Source organism: Monodelphis domestica, chromosome 1, assembly GCF_027887165.1.
Source record: "Monodelphis domestica isolate mMonDom1 chromosome 1, mMonDom1.pri, whole genome shotgun sequence".
In the NCBI taxonomy this organism is placed as follows: Eukaryota; Metazoa; Chordata; class Mammalia; order Didelphimorphia; family Didelphidae; genus Monodelphis; species Monodelphis domestica.
This window is the reverse complement of record NC_077227.1, coordinates 233,589,493-233,611,977: the sequence shown is the minus strand read 5'-3', so window position 1 is coordinate 233,611,977 and position 22,485 is coordinate 233,589,493. Positions and strand designations below refer to the sequence as shown.

The 22,485-nt window shown below is 35.4% G+C and overlaps 1 protein-coding gene across 11 annotated transcripts in view; it reads right to left on the bottom strand.

The window, feature by feature from the left end:
* The window catches only part of EML5 (EMAP like 5), a 235,727-nt gene that overhangs the window by 102,168 nt on the left and 111,074 nt on the right, over window positions 1–22,485 (bottom strand). For all 11 annotated transcript variants that reach the window (XR_008914938.1, XR_008914937.1, XR_008914939.1 and 8 more), the window contains one exon: window positions 16,153–16,355. Coding sequence is in view for 6 of the 11 variants with exons in the window: in XM_007472659.3 (XP_007472721.2) it covers window positions 16,153–16,355 (203 nt within the window). In the remaining 5 variants the exon portion in view is untranslated. The remainder of the gene's footprint in view (window positions 1–16,152; window positions 16,356–22,485) is intronic.

Below are 22,485 nucleotides of genomic sequence, written 5' to 3'. Positions count from 1 at the left end.
TGGCTAAGAGACAGAAAGGAGGATCAATGGAATAGACTTGGGGTAAGGGACCTCAGCAAAACAATCTAAGATAAACCTAATGACACCAGCTTTTGGGACAAAAATCCACTATTTGATAAAAATTGCTGGGAAAATTGGAAGATAGTGTGGGAGAGATTAGGCTTGTAAAAATGGACTCGAATCCAGGACTTCAATCCCCAGAATTCCTTGCTCCACTTCCCCAGAATGCTTTGTAATCTCACTGAATTCTCACCTGGGCTGAGAGCAGGTTATGATTTAAAGATTCTCCGCCCAGGGCGGGGTCTCTTCTCTTCCTGGCTCTGCTGGCAAACAGACATGTCTCATGATGTGAGTGAAATTTGGGTGGGCCTCATGGCTCACCTAGCATGTGCTTCCCTTGCTTGTATTTTCTTTAATCCTTAATCTTCAATAAACTTCATAAAAATAATACTCCTTGCAGAGAGAAACTAATTTCTACCTGCCTTGGTCTATGTTGCTTCAGTTTCCTAAATTTTAACTGTTACAGCTGGCTTACCACTTCGGGAAAACGAAATATCTCAATCTTCTGATTCTTTTCTTTAGTGATCTTAAGTTCAGCTTTTAATAGCTAGTGCCTAGAAAATTATTTTTGATCCAAGTTTCTCTGGCCAAGGTTTTTTTACCCTCACAAAGCTGCTGCTTGTTCTAGCCATTAGCTCCCAGCCCTGCCTGCCTGTTTGCTGCTTGCCTCCCATCTGGTTCCTGGCTGCTTCTCCCATCCTGTGTGTGTTCCTGCCTGTGTGTGTTCCTGCCTGCAGCCGCTGATCCTGACCTCTCTCCATCCTCACCTGGTGCTCTGGCTCCCGGCCCTGCATTCCTGCCCTGACCCACCCCAGTGGTCTCTTGCCCACCTTGCCCAGTGCAGCAAAAACTGGCACAGCCGGCTCATCACCCAGATCCTTGCAGCAGATTGCTCAGGATTCATTTCTACCAGCTGGTAACAGTATTGGCCACGTGGGCATAGGGGAGAGACAAGAGGGAAAGGAGAACAAGTAATTTTCCCTTAGGCTAAGCCTCCACGTGGATGGGTGTATTGACCATGGGGGGGGGGGGGGATCATAGCAGGGGAGAGAGAAAAGGGAGAGAGAAGAAACAGACTTTTTCAAGCAGGAACTTAAAAACATGGCTATTTTACAAGGATGTCTTTTATGTCTTTTAATTGCGTTGATCCTTTTATTGACTTCACCTGCATTCCTTTTAGCTAACTTTGGGGAAAAAACTCTGCTTCTCAGGGAACTGAGAGCCAGGCCTAAAGACATGTGTCCTGGGTTCAAATCTGCCTTAGATACTCCCCAGCTGTGGGGCCCTGGATGGGTCCCTTACACCCCATTGCCTAGCCCTTACCACTCTGCTTTCGCACAATAGACATTTAAATGGATAATTAATAATTTAAAAAAACACACCTAAGGAATTTTAAAGACTAGAGGCTATATTTTTAAGGCATTTCAGACTCTAATGGTTATAAAAATCTCTGTACTTCTATTGCATTTTCCTGATTGCTTTAAGATATAACTTTGTGATTTTAAGTTCATATATTACTGGATTCAATATTATTCTGCTATACTGTTCATTTAATGTACTGAGTTTTAAAATTCTGTTGCTTTTCCCCTATAACCATATATTGAAAAAAATATCATTGTAATTAAGCCCATTATGAAAAAACAGCTTTTTTCTATTTTTGCCTTTGTAAATTGTCACATAGAGGATAGATGGACTTCTTCAGAACTGGTTACAAAAATAGACACAAGACATAGTTTGTGTAAACATTTTATGTAAACATTTTGTGTAAACATTTTTTTTTGGTGTATGAAGTGATGCCTTTTCTGATGGAAAGGAGAAAGAGGTATATCCTAAGAATTCGGAGGTAGCCAACAAACAAATTAATAAAAAAAAATTTTAAAAACCAAAATGAGAAATTAGGTTTAGATCAACATCTCACATCCTATACCAAGATAAATTCAGAATGGGTAAATGACTTAAATATAAAAAGGGAAATTATAAGTAAATTAGGTGAACATGGAATAGTATATCTGTCAGATCTATGGGAAAGGAAAGAATTTAAGATCAAGCAAGAGAACATTACAAAATATACAATGAATAATTTTGATTACATTAAATTTAAAAGGTTTTGTACAAACAAAACCAATGCAACCAAAATGAGAAGGGAATCAACAAATTGGAAAAAAAATTTTTTAGAATAAAAACCTCTGACAAAGGTCTCATTTCTCAAATTTATAAGAAGCTAAGTCAATTGTACAAAAAAATCAGTCCATTCCCTAATTGACAAATGGTCAAGGGACATGAATAGGCAGTTTTCAGATAAAGAAATCAAAATTACCAATAAGCACATGAAAAAGTGTTCTAAATCTCTCCTAATTCAAAAAATGTAAATCAAAACAATGCTGCAGGGGGCAGCTGGGTAGTTCAGTGGATTGAGAGCCAGGCCTAGAGATGGGAGGTCCTAGGTTCAAATCTGGCCTCAGACACTTCCCAGCTGTGTGACCCTGGGAAAGTCACTTGACCCCCATTGCCTAGCCCTTACCACTCTTCTGCCTTGGAGCCAATACACAATATTGACTCCAAGATGGAAGGTAAGGGTTTAAAAAAAAAACAATGCTGAAGTACCACCTCACACCTAGCAGATTGGCCAATATGACAGTAAAGGAAAAATAAATGTTGGCGTGGTTGTGGCAAAATTGGGACAGTAATGCTTTGCTGGTGGAGTTGTGAATTGATCCGACCATTCTTGAAGGCAATTCGGAACTATGCCCAAAGGGCTTTAAAAGAATGAATACCCTTTGATCTAACAACGCCACTACTGGGTTTGTACCCTAAAGAGATAATAACAAAAACCGTATGTACAAAAAATTCATAGCCATGCTCTTAGTGGTAACATTAAATTGGAAAATGAGAGGTGTCCTTCAACTGGGGAATGGCTGAACAAATTATGGTATTTGATGGTGATGGAATTCTACTGTGCTGTAAGGAATGATATAGTAGAAGATTTCTATATGAACTGGAAGAACCTCCAGGAACTGATGCAGAGTGAAATGAGCAGATCTAAGAGAAGATTATACACAGGAAGTGAAACATTTTGGAACAATACAGAACAATCCCAAGGGACTTATGAGAAAGAATGCTATCTACATTGAAAGAAAAACAAATGGCTTGTCATTTGTTTGCATGAATATATGATTTAGTGTTTAGATTTTAAAAGATTGCTCTATTGCAAAAATGAATAATATGGAAATAGGAATAAGTGATAACATTTGTATAACTCATTGGAAGTGCTTATTGGATCCAGGATGGGGGAGGGCAGAGGGGAGGGAAAGAAAATGAAATATGTAAACATGGAAAAATATTTTAAAAATAAATTTAAAAAAATAACCAATATGGCACTACATGCTAAATACAGGTATTAATTTAGCAGTGGAACATATTTGGAACAATATACAGAAGCAAATGAGCACAGCAGCCTCATAGTAGACAACATTTCAAACCACATACCAAGATAAGCTCCAAACAGTACATGAATAAAGGCTGACATCTTTAAAAAATTAGAAGAATAAAGAAGTTTATGACCAAATAAGAAATGAGGAGGGGGCAGTTGGGTAGCTCAGTGGATTAAGAGCCAAGCCTAGAGATGGGAGGTCCTAGGTTCAAATCTGGCCTCAGACACTTCCCAGCTGTGTGACCCTGGGCAAGTCACTTGACCCCCATTGCCTAGCCCTTACCACCAAGGCAGAAGATAAGAGTTTAAAAAAAAGAAAGAAAGAAAGAAATGAGGAATATCTAGGTGATAAAATGGATAATTCTGATAGCATACAAATAAAAAGTTTTTGTGCAAACAAAATCAGTATGAGTAAAATTAGAAGAAAAGCAGGTAAAAAAAATCTTTGCAGCAAGGCTCTCTGACAAAGGCCTCATTTCAAGGCTATATAGGGAACTATTCAAATTTACAAGAATAAGAACCATTCCCGAATCGATAAATTGTTGAAGAATATGAACAGTTTTAAAGTTAATATTCAATAACTATTATATTTTTAAAGTTTTGAGCAATTTGAGCAATTTTAGAATAAGAAACTTGCTACCTCCCAGAACCCAGAATGCGCCTGAAGAGACCACATGCTGCACCAAAAGATCCAGAGTGAATTTTGGGATGTGAATTGAATTATTGGGGATTGAAATGCCTTTGTTTTGAATGTATACTCTTATGCCAAAGGGGACTTCCCCCAAATTTGCTTTTTGTCAACTTAGTAATCATTGCTTTTGTTCCTTTTCCTTTAATCCACAAATTATTGCAATCTTTAAGATTATGTTTCCATGATCCTTTTGGGGAAAATGGTTTCCCAATGCGATCACAGTGAGGATATGTATAAATGGAGATTTTTAACCTTTGGACTTCATCCCCCAGAAGTCCCTTAGTATCTCCCAAAATTCCCTTTTCCTGCATCTCTACATTTAGCATAATTTTATTTAAGAGGCTGTAACTCCTCCGCCCACTTTTTTTGGGGGACCTGTGACTGGGTTGAATTCAGGCAGTTCTTTTGCCCTACTTATTATTAATAAAACTTTCAAAATATAATAGTTATTGAATATTCATTTTAAAACTCACAATAGGCACTTTTCAGAGAAAGAAATTCAAGCTGTTGATATTCATATCGATATGAACAATCAATCTAAATTATCATTAATTAGAGAAATACATATTAATATAACATGGAGTCAGTCAATAAGCATTTATTAAGTGCCTGCTAAGTTCCAGCCAATGTGCTAAATGTTGGGGTTACAAAGAAAGGTAAAAGACAGTCCTTCCTCTCAAGGAGATGACAGTGTAATGGAGGTGACAACAAGAAAAATCACAGATAATTACCAAAGGGAAAACAGAAACATTTAAAGGGATGGCAAAAGATTTTGTAATAAATGCAATGTACCTGAGATTTAACGGAATCCAAGGAATTTAGGAGGCCAGATCAGTAAAATTGACCAAAAAAAGAAGAATGACAAATGCTAGAGGGGTCATGAGAAAATAGAGATATTACCGAACTGCTGATTTAACTGCTAAATGGTTCAGCCTTTTGGAACTAAACCTTTAAAATTATTACACTGTGTATATATACCTTTTACTATGGATATGTACAATTGCATCTATTTTACAAAGAGATAAGAGAAAAAAGGGTACCAATATTTACAAATGTGTTTATAACAGCTTTTTTTGTGGGGTGAAAAATCGGAAACTGAACAGGTGACCATTGTGAATCTTGAAATTTCTCAGACTTGTGAATGTTAAAAAAATTCCCCATTGGGGAATTTTTTATTGGGACAATTCCCTATTGGGACTATTCCCCATTTTAAACAATAAAGCTATTTAGATCTAAAATGTGAGAACTCTACTTAGATTAGTCTACTCAGATGTGAATTCAGAATGGGCTGTCCTTTGGAAAACGTCTACTGTGATTGGTAGATGGAAGAACTTAGGGGGGTGACATAGGAGAAAACCCTCTATATAAGAAAAGGACAGGCTGTTGAAAAAGGGATATAGAGTCTCTTGAGAGACAACCTCTAAGGAGGTTGTTGAGAGAAGGAAAATCTCTAAGGAGGTCTCTCAAGGGAGGCTGACTCTGGCTGGAACTCCCTCTGGGGAGACTCTGTCCCCCTGAATCCTCACATGAACAGATCTTATGGTGAGTGATTAAGGACTGACTGATCTTTTCTTTTAGGGCTTAGGCCTGGGTTGTCCAGGGCTGCCTGGACCGGCCTATTCTTTTCTCATTTATTTCCTTTTTCTCTCTCTCTTTCTTTCTTTGATTCCTCATTGTATTATTAATTAAATTCTCTATAAAACCCAGTTCACTTGGGTATATTCATAATTGGGAATATTTCCCTGGCAACCACCTTATATTTGATTTAAAACAAGACACTGTAGTGAAAACATATTTTATGCAGTTACAATTTACTCACCCACTCTTATATCTACTACAATTTATATCTTCCACTATTTTACTCACTACAGTTTACAACCTCAACCATTTTAACTCTTACAGTTTATGGCATCCACTCTTTTAAATGCCACAGTTTATGGCAGACCATGAAGTTGGTGAGAAAACCCTCAAAAAGTCTCTGTGAAATCTCTTTCCTTTCCTTTCTCTCTTTATTACTTGCTCTATCAGTTTTGTTTTCTTTTTTAACTTGGCTTCAAAATTACCATTAAATTAAGAAATGATTGATCAAGTTATGGATATGAATGTGATAGAATATTATTGTGCTATAAGAAATGCTGAATGTGATTGTGTCAGAGAAACCTGGAAAGAGTTGCAATAACTGAGGCCAATTGAAGTGAGTAGAAACAGGAGAACTATTCATACAGTAATGATATCAATGTAAAGACAAACAATTCTGATAAACTTTAGAAATGTAATCAATGAAATGGTCAATTATTATTCAAGAGGAATCATGATAAAAATGATATCTATCACATGACACAATGGTAATGGTTTTAGAAGGCAGACTGAGACCTTTTTTTTGGCAGGAGCAATGGAAAATTTGTTCTGTTTCACTATACATTTTTGTACAAAGGCTTTATTTTTCTCTCTTAAAAAGTATGTGTGTGGAGATGAGAGAGAATGTATATTTTTGTTGATAAAAACTTCTTAAATTAATATTTAAAAAACCCAAATTATCATAAGAGAAACTAAAGCTTGTAGTCAAGAGAAATGGCCAAAAGCTTAGGAAAATATGAGATTTAAAGAAGATGGACCCAGGAGAGGCAGATGGAACATTTGGGAAGCCGGCGGGGGAAAAGACAATTGAGAATTCCATGAAAAATTCAAAAAGCTAAAACTCTTGGCCAGTTTCTGGTCTCTGAGTCTGGTCTCTTAACCAAAGACTCTGACAAGAGCTAGGAAGGAGAGTTGCTTATCTAATACCAATTCTACCTGGCTGAGGTGAAGAAGCTCTTGCCCATTGAAGACAACTGCTGATTTAAACTCACTTTCCAAGTCAAACCATTTCTCTGAAGAGACTTTGTGACCAAAGCCTTCAACAATTGATAGGGAAAAGTTATAAGGGCCCTCCCATCTCTTCCCTCTACTCCTCTCTCTCCCGATCTTTCTTTTCCAAGAAATAAATTAGCCATTTTAGTTTACAGAAGACTATCACTAAGTTTTGTAATAGGAGGGAGGATTTCAAAATCAAAGAATTAAGTTGGGAGGGGTTGACTCACCTTCTAGTCAATCAAGACTCCATTAAACTTGTCCATAATAGTGGAGGAAGAAGGAAGGTGCTACCTAAAAATCAGTCCCCAACAGCAACTGCTTTCATGGTCCTAGCATTTTAAAGCTTCTCTGTCTCTCCCACTATTACAAGCTGAAAGAAAAAGCTACAAGCCATTTTATTTATTTTAATTACTTAGCTGCTTTTTATATACAATACTAATCTGATAGTGGACTCATCTTCAAGAGCAGTTTTCAGATAGCAGTATTTTACTATATAACTTATCATAACAACATAATCTCAGTAATATCAGGAAAATAAACCATTAAGAAAAATTTTTATTTGAAAATTTCCTGTAGTAATATTTCTTAATTTTTTTTATTTTTTATTTTTGTTTTGTTTTTTAATTTTAAACATTATTTTATTTGGTCATTTCCAAACATTATTCACTGGAAACAAAGATCATTTTCTTTTCCTCCCTGCCCCCCCTCCCACCACCTTTCCCTCTCCCATAGCCAATGCACGATTCTACTGGTTATCACATGTGTTCTTGACTCAAACCCATTTCCCTGTTGTTGGTATTTGCATTAGAGTATTCATTTAGAGTCTCTCCTCAGTCATATCCCCTCAATCCCTGTAGTCAAGCAGTTGCTTTTCATCAGTGTTTTTACTCCCACAGTTTATCCTCTGCTTGTGGATAGTATTTTTTAGATCCCTGCAGATTGTTCAGGGACATTGCATTGCCACTAATGGAGAAGTCCATCACCTTCAATTGTACCACAATGTATCAGTCTCTGTGTACAGTGTTTTCCTGGTTCTGCTCCTTTCCCTCTGCATCACTTCCCAGAGGTTGTTCCAGTCTCCATGGAATTCCACTACTTTATTATTCCTTTTAGCACAATACTATTCCATCACCAACATATACCACAATTTGTTCAGCCATTCCCCAATTGATGGGCATCCCCTCGTTTTCCAATTTTTGGCCACCACAAAGAGTGCAGCTATGAATATTCTTGTACAAGTCTTTTTCCTTATTATCTCTTTGGGGTACAAACCCAGCAGTGCTATAGCTGGATCAAAGGGCAGACAGTCTTTTATCACCTTTGGGAATAGTTCCAAATTGCCCTCCAGAATGGCTGGATCAATTCACAACTCCACCAGCAATGCATTAATGTCCCAACTTTGCCACATCCCCTCCAGCATTCATTACTTTCCTTTGCTGTCATGTTAGCCAATCTGCTAGGTGTGAGGTGATACCTCAGAGTTGTTTTGATTTGAATCTCTCTGATTATAAGAGATGTAGAGCACTTTTTCATGTGGTTATTAATAGTTTTGATTTCTTTCGCTGAGAACTGCCTGTTCATGTCCCTTGCCCATTTATCAATTAAAGAATGGCTTGATTTTTTCTACAATTAAGTTCTTTGTAAATTTGAGTAATTAAACCTTTGTCAGAGGTCTTTATGAAGATTGTTTCCCAATTTGTTGCTACCCTTCTGATTTTGGTTACATTAGTTTTGTTTGTACAAAACCTTTTTGATTTGATATATTCCAGATTATTTATTTTGCATTTTGTCACTCTTTCTAATTCTTGCTTGGTTTTGAAGTCTTTCCCTTCCCAAAGGTCTGACATGTATGCTATTCTGTGTTCGCCTAATTTTCTTATAGTTTCCTTCTTTATGTTTAAGTCATTAACCCATTTTGAATTTATCTTGGTGTAGGGTGTGAGGTGTTGATCTAAACCTAATCTTTCCCACACTGTCCTCCAATTTTCCCAGCAGTTTTTATGAAATAGTGGATTTTTGTCCCAAAAGCTGGCATCTTTGGGTTTATCATATACTATCTTGCTGAGGTGACTTGCCCCCAGTATATTCCACTGATCCTCCTTTCTGTCTCTTAGCCAGTACCAGATTGTTTTGGTGACTGCTGCTTTATAATATAGTCTGAGATCTGGGACTGCAAGGCCCCCTTCCTTTATATTTTTTTTCATTATTTCCCTGGATATCCTTGATCTTTTGTTCTTTCAAATGAACTTTGTTATGTTTTTTTCTAAATCAGTAAAAAATTGTTTTGGAAGTTCCATGGGTATAGCACTAAATAGATAGATGAGTTTGGGTAGGATGGTCATTTTTATTATATTGCCTCATCCTACCCATGAGCAGTTAATGTTCTTCCAATTGTTCAAGTCTAGTTTTAGTTGTGTGGAAAGTGTTTTGTAGTTGTGTTCATATAGTTCCTGTGTTTGTCTTGGGAGATAGATTCCTAAGTATTTTATTTTGTCTAAGGTAATTTTGCATGGGATTTCTCTTTCTAGTTCTTGCTGCTGAGCTGTGTTGGAATTATATAGAAATGCTGATGACTTATGTGGGTTTATTTTGTATCCTGCAACTTTGCTAAAGTTGTTGATTATTTTGATTAGCTTTTTGGTTGAATCTCTAGGATTCTTTAAGTAGACCATCATGTCATCTGCAAAGAGCGATAATTTGGTCTCCTCCTTGCCTATTTTAATGCCTTCAATTTCTTTTTCTTCTCTCATTGCTACTGCTAGTGTTTCTAATACAATGTCAAATAATAGAGGTGATAATGGGCATCCTTGTTTCACTCCTGATCTTAATGGGAATGGATTTAGTTTATCCCCATTGCAGATGATATTAGTTGATGGTTTTAGATATATACTGTTTATTATTTTTAGGAATGACCCTTCTATTCCTGTGCTTCTAGTGTTTTTAGTAGGATTGGGTGTTGTATTTTATCAAAGACTTTTTCTGCATCTGTTGAGATAATCATGTGGTTCTTGTTGGTTTGCTTGTTGATGTGGTCAATTATGTGGATAGTTTTCCTAATATTGAACCAGCCCTGCATCCCTGGTATAAATCCTACTTGATCATGGTGGATGACCCTTCTGACCACTTGCTGGAGTCTTTTTGCTAGAATCCTATTTAAGATTTTTGCATCTATATTCATTAGGGAGATTGGTCTATAATTTTCTTTCTCTGTTTTTGGCCTGCCTGGCTTTGGAATTAGTACCATGTTTGTGTCATAAAAGGAGTTTGGTAGAACTCCCTCTTTGCTTATTATGTCAAATAGTTTGTATAGTATTGGGGTTAGCTCTTCTTTGAATGTTTGATAGAATTCACTGGTGAATCCGTCAGGCCCTGGGTTTTTTTTCTTAGGAAGTTTTTTGATGGCCTGTTGGATTTCTTTTTCTGATAGGGGATTATTTAAGAAATCTATTTCTTCTTCTGTTAGTCAAGGCAATTTATATTTTTGTAAATATTCATCCATATCACCGAGGTTGGTATATTTATTGCCATATAGTTGGGCAAAGTAGTTTTTAATGATTGCCTTAATTTCCTCTTCATTGGAGGTGAGATCCCCCTTTTCATCCTTGATGCTGTTAATTTGCCTTTCTTCTTTCCTTTTTTTAATTAGATTGACAAGTACTTTGTCTATTTTGTCTGGTTTTTCAAAGTACCAGCTTCTAGTCTTGTTTATTAGCTTAATAGTTCTGTCACTTTTGATTTTATTAATTTCTCTCTTAATTTTTAGGATCTCTAGTTTGGTTTTCTTCTGGGGGTTTTTAATTTGTTTGTTCTCAAGTTTTTTGATTTGCATTTCCAATTCCTTGATCTCTGTCCTCCCTAATTTGTTAATATAAGGACTCAGGGATATGAATTTTCCTCTAAGTACCGCCTTGGCTGCATCCCATAAGGTTTGAAAGGATGTCTTGCCGTTGTCGTTTTCCTCAACAAAATTATTGTTTCTATGATTTCTTCTCTAACCGATTTTGGAGTACCATATTATTTAATTTCCAATTAATTTTTGATTTGGCTCTCCATGTACCCTTACCGATCAATATTTTTATTGCCTTGTGATCTGAAATGGCTGCAGTTATTATTTCTGCTTTTCTGCATTTGAGTGCCATGTTTCTGTGACGTAGTGTATGATCTACTTTTGTGAATGTGCCATGTGGTGCTGAAAAGAAGGTGTATTCCTTTTTGTCCCTATTTATTTTTCTCCATATGTCTATTAACTCTAATTTTTCTAAGATTTCATTCACCTCTTTTACCTATTTCTTGTTTATTTTTTGGTTTGATTTATCTAAATTTGATAGTGGTTGGTTCAAGTCTCCCACTAATATGGTTTTACTGTCTATTTCCTCCTTCAATTCTCCTAGTTTCTCTATTAAAAATTTGGATGCTATTCCATTTGGTGCATACATGTTGATTAGTGATATTTCCTCATTGTCTATACTCCCTTTTAACAGAATATATTTACCTTCCCTATCCCTTTTGATCAGGACTATTTTTGCTTTGGCTTTGTCAGATATCATGATTACAACTCCTGCCTTCTTTCTATCAGTTGAGGCCCAAATGGTCTTACTCCAACCTTTAATTCTAACCTTGTGAGTGTCAACCCGCCTCATATGTGTTTCTTGAAGACAACAAATGGTAGGGTTTGGGGTTCTAATCCAATCTGCTATTTGTCTACGTTTTATGGGTGAGTTCATCCCATTCATATTCAAAGTTATGATTGTCATTTGTGGATTCACTGGCATTTTGATATCTTCCCCTAGTTCTGACCTTTCTTCTTTAGCTTTCTCCTTTTGAACCAGTGATTTACTTTAGGTCAGTCCCCCTAGTCCCCTCCCTTGAGATGCTTCCCTTTCTAGCCCCTCCCTTTTTATGCTCCCTTCCCCTCCCCCTCTCCTCTCCCTTTTTATACTTCCTCCCCCCTCCCCCTCCTTAATTTTCCTTTCTTTCTTGCCCTATTGGATAAGATAAAATTCAGGATCCCACTGGATCTAGATGTTCTTCCCTCTCACATTTGATTTCACTGAGAGTAAGGTTTAAGTAATTCCACTTCATGCTCTCTTCCTCTCCTTCTCATGAGAGTTATTCCCCTCCCCTTCCCATGTGTATCTTTATATGGGAAAGATTATTCTATTAAGTCCCCCCCTATTTCTTGAAGTAAATCTTAGTGTTATCGACACTCCCCCCTCCCTTTTACTTTCTTTGCCCCCACTTTCCCCAAATCTTCTTAATGCCCCAATCTTTCCCTATGCATGTTTCTTCTAACTACTCTTATGATGCATACAATTTTGAGAGTTACACAAAACATTTTCCCCACATATTAATATATATATATATAATTTGATGTAAATGTAGTCCTTATAGAAGAGAGTTTGACTTAAAGAAAAAGATAAGATTTATCTCCTTTTCCCTTTCTTTCATATTTACCTTTTCATATTTCTCTTGCTTTCTGTGATTGGATATCAAATTTTCCACTAAGTTCTGGTCTTTTCTTAACAAATGCTTGGAAATCTTCTATTTTGTTGAATGCCCATACTTTCCCCTGGAAGTATATAGTCAGTTTTGCTGGGTAGTTGATTCTTGGTTGGAGACCCAGCTCTCTTGCCTTTCTAAATATCATGTTCCATGCTTTGTGATCTCTTAGTGTGTTAGCCGCTAAGTCCTGTGTGATCCTTATGGGAGCTCCCCTATATCTGAAGCTCCTCTTCTTGGCTTCTTGTAGGATTTTCTCCTTTTCTTGGAAGCTCTTGAATTTGGCAATTACATTCTGGGGGGTTGTCTTTTGGGGATTTAGTATAGAGGGTGTTCCATGAACCCTTTCTATTTCTATTTTGCCCCCTTGCTCCAGAACATGTGGGCAATTTTCTTTTATAATCACCTGTAGAATAACATTGAGTTTATTGTTTATCTCTGGTTTTTCTGGGAGACCGATAATTCGGAGGTTGTCTCTTCTTCCTCTGTTTTCCAAGTCGGTGACCTTTTCAGTGAGATATTTTATGTCTTCTTCTAATTCATTAATTTTTTGGCTTTGCTTTATTGATTCTTGCTGTTTTATGATCTCACTTTCTTCGAGTTGCTTAATTCTGGTCATTAGCAACTGGTTTTGCTTTTCAGCTTTGTCTGCCCTTCTATTGGATGCTTCCAGCTCTTTTTCCAATTGAGCAGTCTTATCTGTCAGACTGCTGATCTCTTTCTCCCATTTTTCTTTCTACGTTTCCATCTTTTGGGTAAGCTCCAGTTTGAGATATTCCAGAGCTTGTTGATAGTTTCCATTTTGGGAGGCATGTTCTGATTTTTTTTGGATTTCATCCTCATTCTCCTCTTTTCCTTGGGTACTTCCACCATAAAAGTTTTCAATAGTCACCTTTTTCCCTTTCTTCCTGGAGGTTTGATTTTGGGCCATGTGAGCCATCCCTTTGGTGGTTTTATTCCCCTTTCCTTTTTGGTCTGGGGTCTGGGTGATATGGGCGGGTTTTCTGTGAATTTAGGTTGCCTCAGACTAGTTCTTCCCAGCCTCCGAGGTTTCTTAGAGCGCTGGGCCTCTGATCACAGCCACACTGCCCAGGTGTTCAGTTCCGCCCAGATAATCAGTGCGTGGTCCACCTCTGGTGTTTAGCTCTGCCCAGATGTTCAGCACAACCTCCCCGAGTACAGTTCCCTGGGCCACCTTTGCTCGGCGCAGGATTCTCCCGTTTTTTTTCCTGGCAGTCCCCAGATCCCAAGGACCCTGGAGTTCCCCCCCAGACAGAGAAGTGCCCCACTCACTCGCTGTCCCAGTGAGCACTCCGGTAGCTCACTCTGGTTTGGTAACGGGGGGGAGGGAAGGGCGGCTCAGTTCACGTTTCTGTGGAAGCTTTCCCTCCTTCTTATTATAGTGTGGAAATGTTCAAACCCCATGTACCTTCGCCTCTGTGGGGTATTGGGGAGTCCTTCTGTTCCTCCAAAGGTGATTTTTATGCTCCTTTGATGTAGTCTATTTCGTTCAGTGCCGGGGAGAGGAAGCGTGTGGTGTCTAGATTGCAGCCATAATTACCCGGAAGTTCTTCTTAATTTTTTAATTCTAAATAAAAGTGAATCTAGAAAGGTTATAATCTGTACCCCTAAATTAGCATATGGATTATACAGAATATGAGAGTTTGAAGAGGATTCGGATTTTTGATTTTGACAAGCAAGCATCTGGACTCCACTTGATAACCTGAAGCTGATAGGAATATGCCTTCTGAAGGCAACTCATTGCACTTCACACTTCAAAAGCTCTAATTGTCAACAAGCTGTTCTCTGCTTTAAGTCCAAGCATGTCCCTCTCCACCTTCTGCCCATTGTTCCAAGTTCTGCCTTCTATAGCCAAACAGAACAAATCCACTTCTTCTTCCCCATGACAATCACTCAAACACTCAAAGACAGAAAATATGCATGTTTCCCATCTAGGCCAAACATCCTCAGTTCTTTTAAGTGATCCTAATTCATCATATTCAAAACCCCTTATTCCCTTAGTTATCCCCCTCTGGATGCCTGCTAGGTTACTAATGCTGTCATTAATACAGTGTGTATGTGTAGGAAATTAGAATGAATACATACACACATATCATTTTGGAAGATCTCTAGTGGAGTATACATAGCATCTGTCCTTGGCTCCCATCACTTCAAGGCAGAAATGATATCCATCAAATTTGCAAATGATTTAAAGCTGAGAGGGATAGAGCTAAGATATTGGATAACTGAGTAATAATTTAAAAGGATTCTGACAAACTAGAATGACAGACTAAATAATAGACATGATGAAAGGAAAGTGAAATCTGATAGAGATAAATGTCACAAATGAGTTTGAAAAATCATCATCAGAAATATAATAAGGGTAGTCATGACTAGAATGAAGTTTGAAAAAGATTTTAGTTTTAGTGAACAGGAAGCTAAATATTTTATCAACACTATAATCTGGCAGCCAAGAAAGCTAATGTTATATTGAGAAGTTAGTGTATGGAAGAAAGAGATGTCCTTGGCCCTGATCAGACCATAGTGGAAATACAATGTTTAATGCTGGAAGCCTTACTTAAAAGAAAATACTAGTAAGAGGGAGAATATCCAGATGAGTATAATCAAGATGGTAAAGACCATGAAAAGAGAAGACTTGGGAGGACTAGGGAATAGTAGTTCTTCAAATATTGAAAGAGTGATCATGTGGAAGATGGACCAGATCTGATTTACTTGGTAACAGAAGGCAGAAGTGGGAGCACTGGAAGTTGCAGAGACACAGATTTTGACTCAAAACAAGGAAAGACCCACCCCTAAAATTACAGGCATTCAAAGCTAAAATAATTCACTCCCAAGAAGATGGCTTCTTCTCAGCAAAAGCCTCTGAGGAAATACTAACTACTTTTTAGGATTTTTATAAAATAGATTCCTAATCAAAGATATATATCTCTGAGGTCCTCTCCAATTTGGAAATTTTATAACTTGGTCAAGTAGAAAGTTTTCTTTCGAGAAGTTCAATAATGAGGTAGATAAGGAATGTAGGATAATAACATGGAGGTGAGGTATATCAGAGTGAAAAAAGTGATCATATAAATAGAAATAAGGTTACTGGCAAATGATTCAAAATATTATAGCAGAGGTATTTATAATGGCATTTTAAATATATGTATTATATATGACACATAATATGTTTACAAAATATATATATATAGAGAGAGAGAGGGAGAGAGAGAGAGAGACAGAATGAGAGAGAGAAATATTTATACCCCCTATCCTTTTACCCTAGCCACCAAGGGTAATGATGACCTCTCTTCTAAATGGGCTTTATCAATGAGAATGAGCATTTAAGTGTCAGTACTAACTTATAACATCATAAAATCCTTTTCTATAATTACCTAATTTCTTATTGTGCACAAAAACATGAAGAACAGAGAGAAGTAAGGCAGGCCAAGTTGCCAACAATCCACATATTTTTGGCTAACCCTCTAGCTTCTAAGTTAGTTACTAGTACTGAGTGGCAATGCCAGAACAAAGGAATTGCTCATTTATTTATAGAATCACTTGCTATACATTATCAGGAAGTTCAAATTATATATCTTCTAAAGAACAATTTACTTACCTTTTCTAGAGCATGCATACTGAATACTGGTCCATCATGTGCTTTGACAGTTTTTATGAGAAAAATGTCTTTCCAGATGCACACATCTCCTGTTGAAGTTCCAGAAAATGCCATCTCTTCAGTCCAGCCATACACTGCACACATCATTGTGTCACCTTTCCCCAAGGGACCTATGTAGCCTTTTCTCCCAATCAATCCTCCTCCTATTATAAAATGCAAAATTATATTATTAAAGTACCACTTTAAAATATATAAATTATAAATAACCACAATTTCATTCTCTCTACCCAAAAAAACCAAAGACGCTAGGAATAACATTTTAATTTCATTTAATGCTTTACAAAATGCTTTACCCCTATGAGGTAGGTAATACAAGTATTATAACCATTTTACAGAGGATAGAAATGGTAGAATAATGAAGTGACTTGCCCACTGTCACACAGTTAGAATGCAATCTGGGGACAAAAAGGGTTCTACAAATTCCAAATCCACTTTTCACTAATAATGTAGCTGTAAATCTATGAATTTAACATCCCTGCTAAATCACTTCTTAGATGAATTTAATCTCTATTCAGGTATTTAGAGTGATATTTTTAGTCTGCATATTAAGAGTTGGAATGAGTCAATGGTTATTTTCCAGGATTATGGTACTAATAAAATGAATAAAACCCAAAAGAACCCATAGTAGTTTTATAAGCTCCTTTAAAACCAAGGATTGCAAATAAAAATGTTGGCATGAAAGAGCAATGATTTTGAAAGAAAATGCTAACAATGAACTATTAAGGAAAAAAATCAATAACTCATTTTGAAGAAATCAAATTATCCCAGGCACTTCTAAATCTATTTACCTATAAATAGTAATTTAGTAAAGTCTGAAAGTTAATCATAAAAATGCCTATCCAAGTAAAAAATCATCAATACAAATAAATGTGTAGCATAATTTTATAAGAAATATGTTTTATTTCCCTAATACCTAAAATTTTGCTGAAATAAAATTGTAAATGTAAAAAATCCCATCAAATGATGTTTCCTTCCTAGGCAAAACAAATCTGAAAGGTTTTATGAGGAAACAATGTTAGTTATGTATAATGCCAGATTCCAGGACCTAGGATATGCAGGCAAACTCTGCATAAGGAATATAAGGATGGATGCTAGGTCACCAAAAACCCCACAGACTTCACAGTGCAGGCATTGGTTTCTTTATTTTCCCCCTTTCCCCTTCTCTCAAGAAAATATTTGTCTTCTAAAACTTCACTGTTGCTTAAAAGTCTTATATATTAAACTGAAAAGAAAATGGCCAAAACTATCCTGCTTATTAGTGTTCCCAGCTAAAATTCATTTTGCTTTCTTTTGTCTATTTTGAAATGTTTCATGGATGCTCTTTTCTTTTTCTTTTCTTTTGTATCACTTATGCATCCATTCACCCATTCTCAAAAAGAATGTAACTAGTCAAGAAAAATAAACTTATTCAATTGCCATGTCTTAAAATTTATGACTCATTCTGTACCTCAAGCATATTGCTTCTTTGCCAGGAAGTGGGAAGTATGTGTCATAATTAGTATTCTGAAATTGTGATTGATTGATCATTGATCAAAGTTTTAAAATATTTAACAGTTGTTTGCCTTTAAATTACTGTAGTCATTGTATAAACTGTTCTCCTTGTTCAGCCTTCTTCATTCTGCCTTAGTTCATATAAGTCTTCCCAGGTTTCTCTGAATCTGACCCTTTCATAACTTTTTGAGCATAACAAAATCATTTCTATAATTTATTTGGTCAATCCTTCCATTTAGAGTTATGAAAGCGCTCCTTCCCATCTCTACTTTGTTTATAATAGGGTCCTTTATTTCTTTGGCTTGTATCCATTTGGAACTCATTTTGTATAATATTTGTAGTGTGTAATTGATCTGAAATTAATTTATTCCATTCTATTTGATCCTTTCAAATGCCATAATTTGTTCAATAGTCTTCTAATTGATGAGTCTCTACTTTATTTCCAAGTTTTTACTACAAAGAACATACGAAAATTTCCTTTGTTTGGTCAAGAATTATTCCTCTATCTGTAGTTTTGAAAGAGACTTCCTTCCCTTTCCTAATTTATTCACAATATGATCTTTGATAACTAGGTTGTTTACCCATTTGAAGCGTACTGGGAAATGTGGTATGTTATTGTTTTGAAAATAATTTCTCCCATTCTATTCCATTCCCATACTATAATTTGTTCACTCTTCTCCAAGTAACAGGCATCCATTTTGTTCCCAGTTTCTTTGCTACAACAAAAAGTGTGGCTCTAGTTTTGTACAGATGGGGTCTGTCTTTTGATCTCTTTAAAGTTTATGAGCACTAATGGAATTACTGGATCAAAAGGTATGTACAGTTTAGTGATATGGGCAGTTACAAACTGCTGTCCAAAATGGTTATATCAATTTAGAGGTCCACTAGTAGTGCATTACTAGCATGCCTGTCATCCCATAATCCTTCCAAGATCTGTCATTTTCTTTTTTTGTCCTGTTTATCAACCTGATAGATATAAGACTCATCGTATGTCTTATTATTAGTTTCTTGAATATTTTTTTTGTATGATTCTCTGGTATCTATATTAAGTTCCAATCTCTCCATTGAACTTTAGTTCCATGTCACAATTTTTTATTAGATATTACTAAATAGATGTTCTTGAGACATTTTAACTGGATATATATATATAATGAAAAGTTATTATCTTTCCCTCATAAGATTCTCCTCTTCTGAACTAGATTTTGTCAGTGTTTATAATTTTTGCCACGATTCTACTGTTCTAAATATCCAGTTGCCAAATCTTGTTTCCCCTCTACATCTTATATCTGATTCTTTCTCTCTGTTCAAGCCTTCATAATTTTTCTTTTGGATTCTTGTTAGTCTCTGCTAAGTGCTCTCTCTGCCTCAAACTTCTCACTACTCCAGTACACACATATTGCTGCCAAATTCTTCCTTAAGCACAAATATGAAAATATGATTCCTTTAAACAACTGACTCCAGTGACTTCCAACGATTTACAGGATAAAATATGAAAGGATTACAATTAGACCCAATCTATCTTTCTAAAGTCACTGGACATTACTTTTCTACTGGCACTCTATATAGTCCAACTGGCCATATCTCTTCCTTAAATGATTCCCTAATTTCCACCTCTGTGCCTTTGCATTGGTCTGGAACACTTTCTCTTCTTACTTCTGCTTCACAGAGGTTCTCCTGTCATCTAATATATATCTCAAGTACTATCTTTTGCATGAATGTTTGTCTAAATTCCACAACTATTAATGCTCAGCCTCCCAAATTACTTGTATTTAATTACTTTTGTACATCTATATATGATTGTTTTATATACATGTTATATTTTTATATGTGCCTGTTACCTTCTCTATCAGAATGTAAGCTCCTTGTGAGGAAGGACTGTTTACTCTTTGTTCTTGTATGCCAATGCATAGCATGGTGCCTAGTACATTATAGACACTAAGAACTTAGTGATCAATTGATTTCTTCTGAAAATTGCCTCTTCATATCCTACTGAATTCTATTTCTTTTTAACTTTATCCTTTATGAATTAGGGAATGGCTTTTGTTCTTACATATTTATATCAACTCCAAATATGCATACACAAATCTGTGTATATATGTGTGGGTCTGTGTATGTGTATATATGTGTGTGTATATATATATATATATCTTCATTATCTGATTTTTATTATAGAAATTTACTGAAAAGATTTTTTCCAGTTTAGTGTTTCATGTCTATTTATAAAATTGATTTTATTAACTCAAAAATATATCTGCTATAAGTAGTCAGAATTGTTCATTTTATCTGTGATAATCTCTTTATCCCTTGTCTGGCAAAGGTCTCTCAGTCTCTCTCTCTCTCTCTCTCTCTAATTGTGAAAAGGATAAATCTATCCTTTTTTTTGTTATTTCATAAGATACTTTTTATATTTAAAAAAGATCCTCATATGCCTATATCTTGAGGTTTGGCATAAAATACTTTATTATACTTATAATTTTATAATAATATTACTTTATTATATGACACTTTATTGTGATTTCCCTTTTTTAATGTTTTTAATGGTTTTTAATGTTTTTTTTAAAAGCAATTTTGTTCCTTATTTTCCTAATATTGATCCATTCTTGCCTTCATGATAAATATAGATTGATTATAACAAATGATTTCTTAGATGGATTGCTACAGTCTGTTTTATTCGAATTTAAATCAATACTCACTAATGATATGGGTCTATAGCTCTGCTTCTTTGCTCTAATATTCTGATTTAGGTATTAGTGTTATACTTGTTTCATAAAAGAATTCGGTAGACTACTATCTCAATTTTTTTGTAGTATTAATATTAAGTGTTTTTTAAAAGTTTCAGAGAATTCACCTAAATCCATCAGAACCAGCTGCTTCCATCCATTTCTCCCTTTGGTAGTTCCTTCACAGATAGTTCTATTTCTTTTATCATTTTGGATTTTGTAAGATCTCTAAGATTTTGTAAGATCTTTGGTCTTGGTATGAGTAGTTCATATTTTTGAAGGAAATTTTCTATTTCATGTTCTTTTTTTTGTTAACATATAACTTTGCATAGTAGGTCCTAATAATTTTCTTTAATTCTTCTGCTTTGGATTGTGATTTTACCTTGTTCATTTGCTATTTCAATGATTTGATATTCTTTCTTATTTTTAACCAAGCTAACTGAAGTGTTAATAATTTTGTTACTCTGTTTAAAATAATAAATTTAATTCTACTTATAATTTCTATAGTCATTTTGGTTTTCAACTTATCTGTCACTTTATGTTTGACCTACTTTGTACTTATTTTAGGTTTAGTGTTGAATTTCTAATTTTTAAAAATGCATATTCAGTCTATAAATCCTATTATTTTTATGAATATAAAATTTAAATCTATGTTAATCTATACTTTTATTTCCCCTAGGGCTGCTTTCCATGCATCAAATTTGAGTATGTTATCATTGTCTTTCATATTATTGTTTTTTTGATTTGTTCTTTGATCCATTAATTATTTAGAACTTCATTATTAAGTTTCTATTTGAGTCTGTATCTTTTGTTTGTATTACCTGAATGGACTGCTGTTTATTTTACTCTTTGTAAAGGATGAGTTTACTATTTCTGTCTTTATATATTTTTGTCTTGGTATATCTCTGTGCCCTAAAACATGGCTAATTTTTGTAAAAGTAATATGTGTTCTGAAAAATATATTCCTTAGTAGTGATATCTGGAAAACATTTTAGCTTTAGTTTCTCTAGCAATTTATTCAATTGTATAATTTTTCCCTTTTAACATCTTTCATTTAGATTTCTCTAAATCTGAGGGAGGAACATCAAAGTCTCTTACTATCTTTACAATCTATGTGTTCTTGTAATTTGGTTAATATTTCCATTATGAATTTAGTTGCTATGGAAAATATTAAAATGCCAAAAAGAAAAGAGTTTTTTAGACATAAAGTATTCAAAGAAGCTCTTTTGTGATGACAAAAATTGTACATTATTAGTTGGGAATGGCTGAACAAACTGGTATATTAATTTAAAGGAATACAACTGGGCAGCAAGAAATGAGGAAAAATTTCAAAAAGACAAGGAAAGATTTATGTGAATAGATGAGTAAAATGAGAACAACCAGAAAAACAATTTATACTCTAACAACTATACAAAAAAAATCTGAAGGACCTATCTCTGATCATTTGAATGATCATCACAGAGAAATGAAAAAGAAGAATTCTACCTGTGTGGGATGAGATTCAGTGTGCAATTCTCAGAGTAGTATTTGGCTTGTTGTAACCCCAATGTTAAAGACCCTTTGGTATTACTATTCCTTAGACTAAAACTGGCCCCCTGAAAAAACTTTTAATTTTCCTGACCTATTTTCAAGGAACTTGAATAAAGTCTATCTATTCCCTGGAAAGAAAGCCCAACTATAAGATAAGCAGAAGTAGGGAAAGTACAGTTAGTTTCAAAAGTCTTATTGTCCCAGCTTGGGAATCCCATGATGGTCACAGGTTTTTCTTGATCATGGGGGTCTTTAGGAGTACACAATGTTGAAAACCACATGCTCAAGACTATAAATATCACAGCTCCCCATTCTGTGGGACTGAAAAGAAGAAAGGAAGAGAATCTTGTATCAGGATTATTATAAAAGTCTATGATTGTACCTAGAAGAAGAGAGGCCATTTTTGCCCTAAGCAAGCCACTTATGTGGGCAGAATCCTTTTTCCTTCCCTTCTCTCTTCCTCCCAGCTGTTCACCATTTTCTCCAAATGAAGCAGCTTTTCTCTGCAAGTATCTTATCAAGTCTCCTGTCT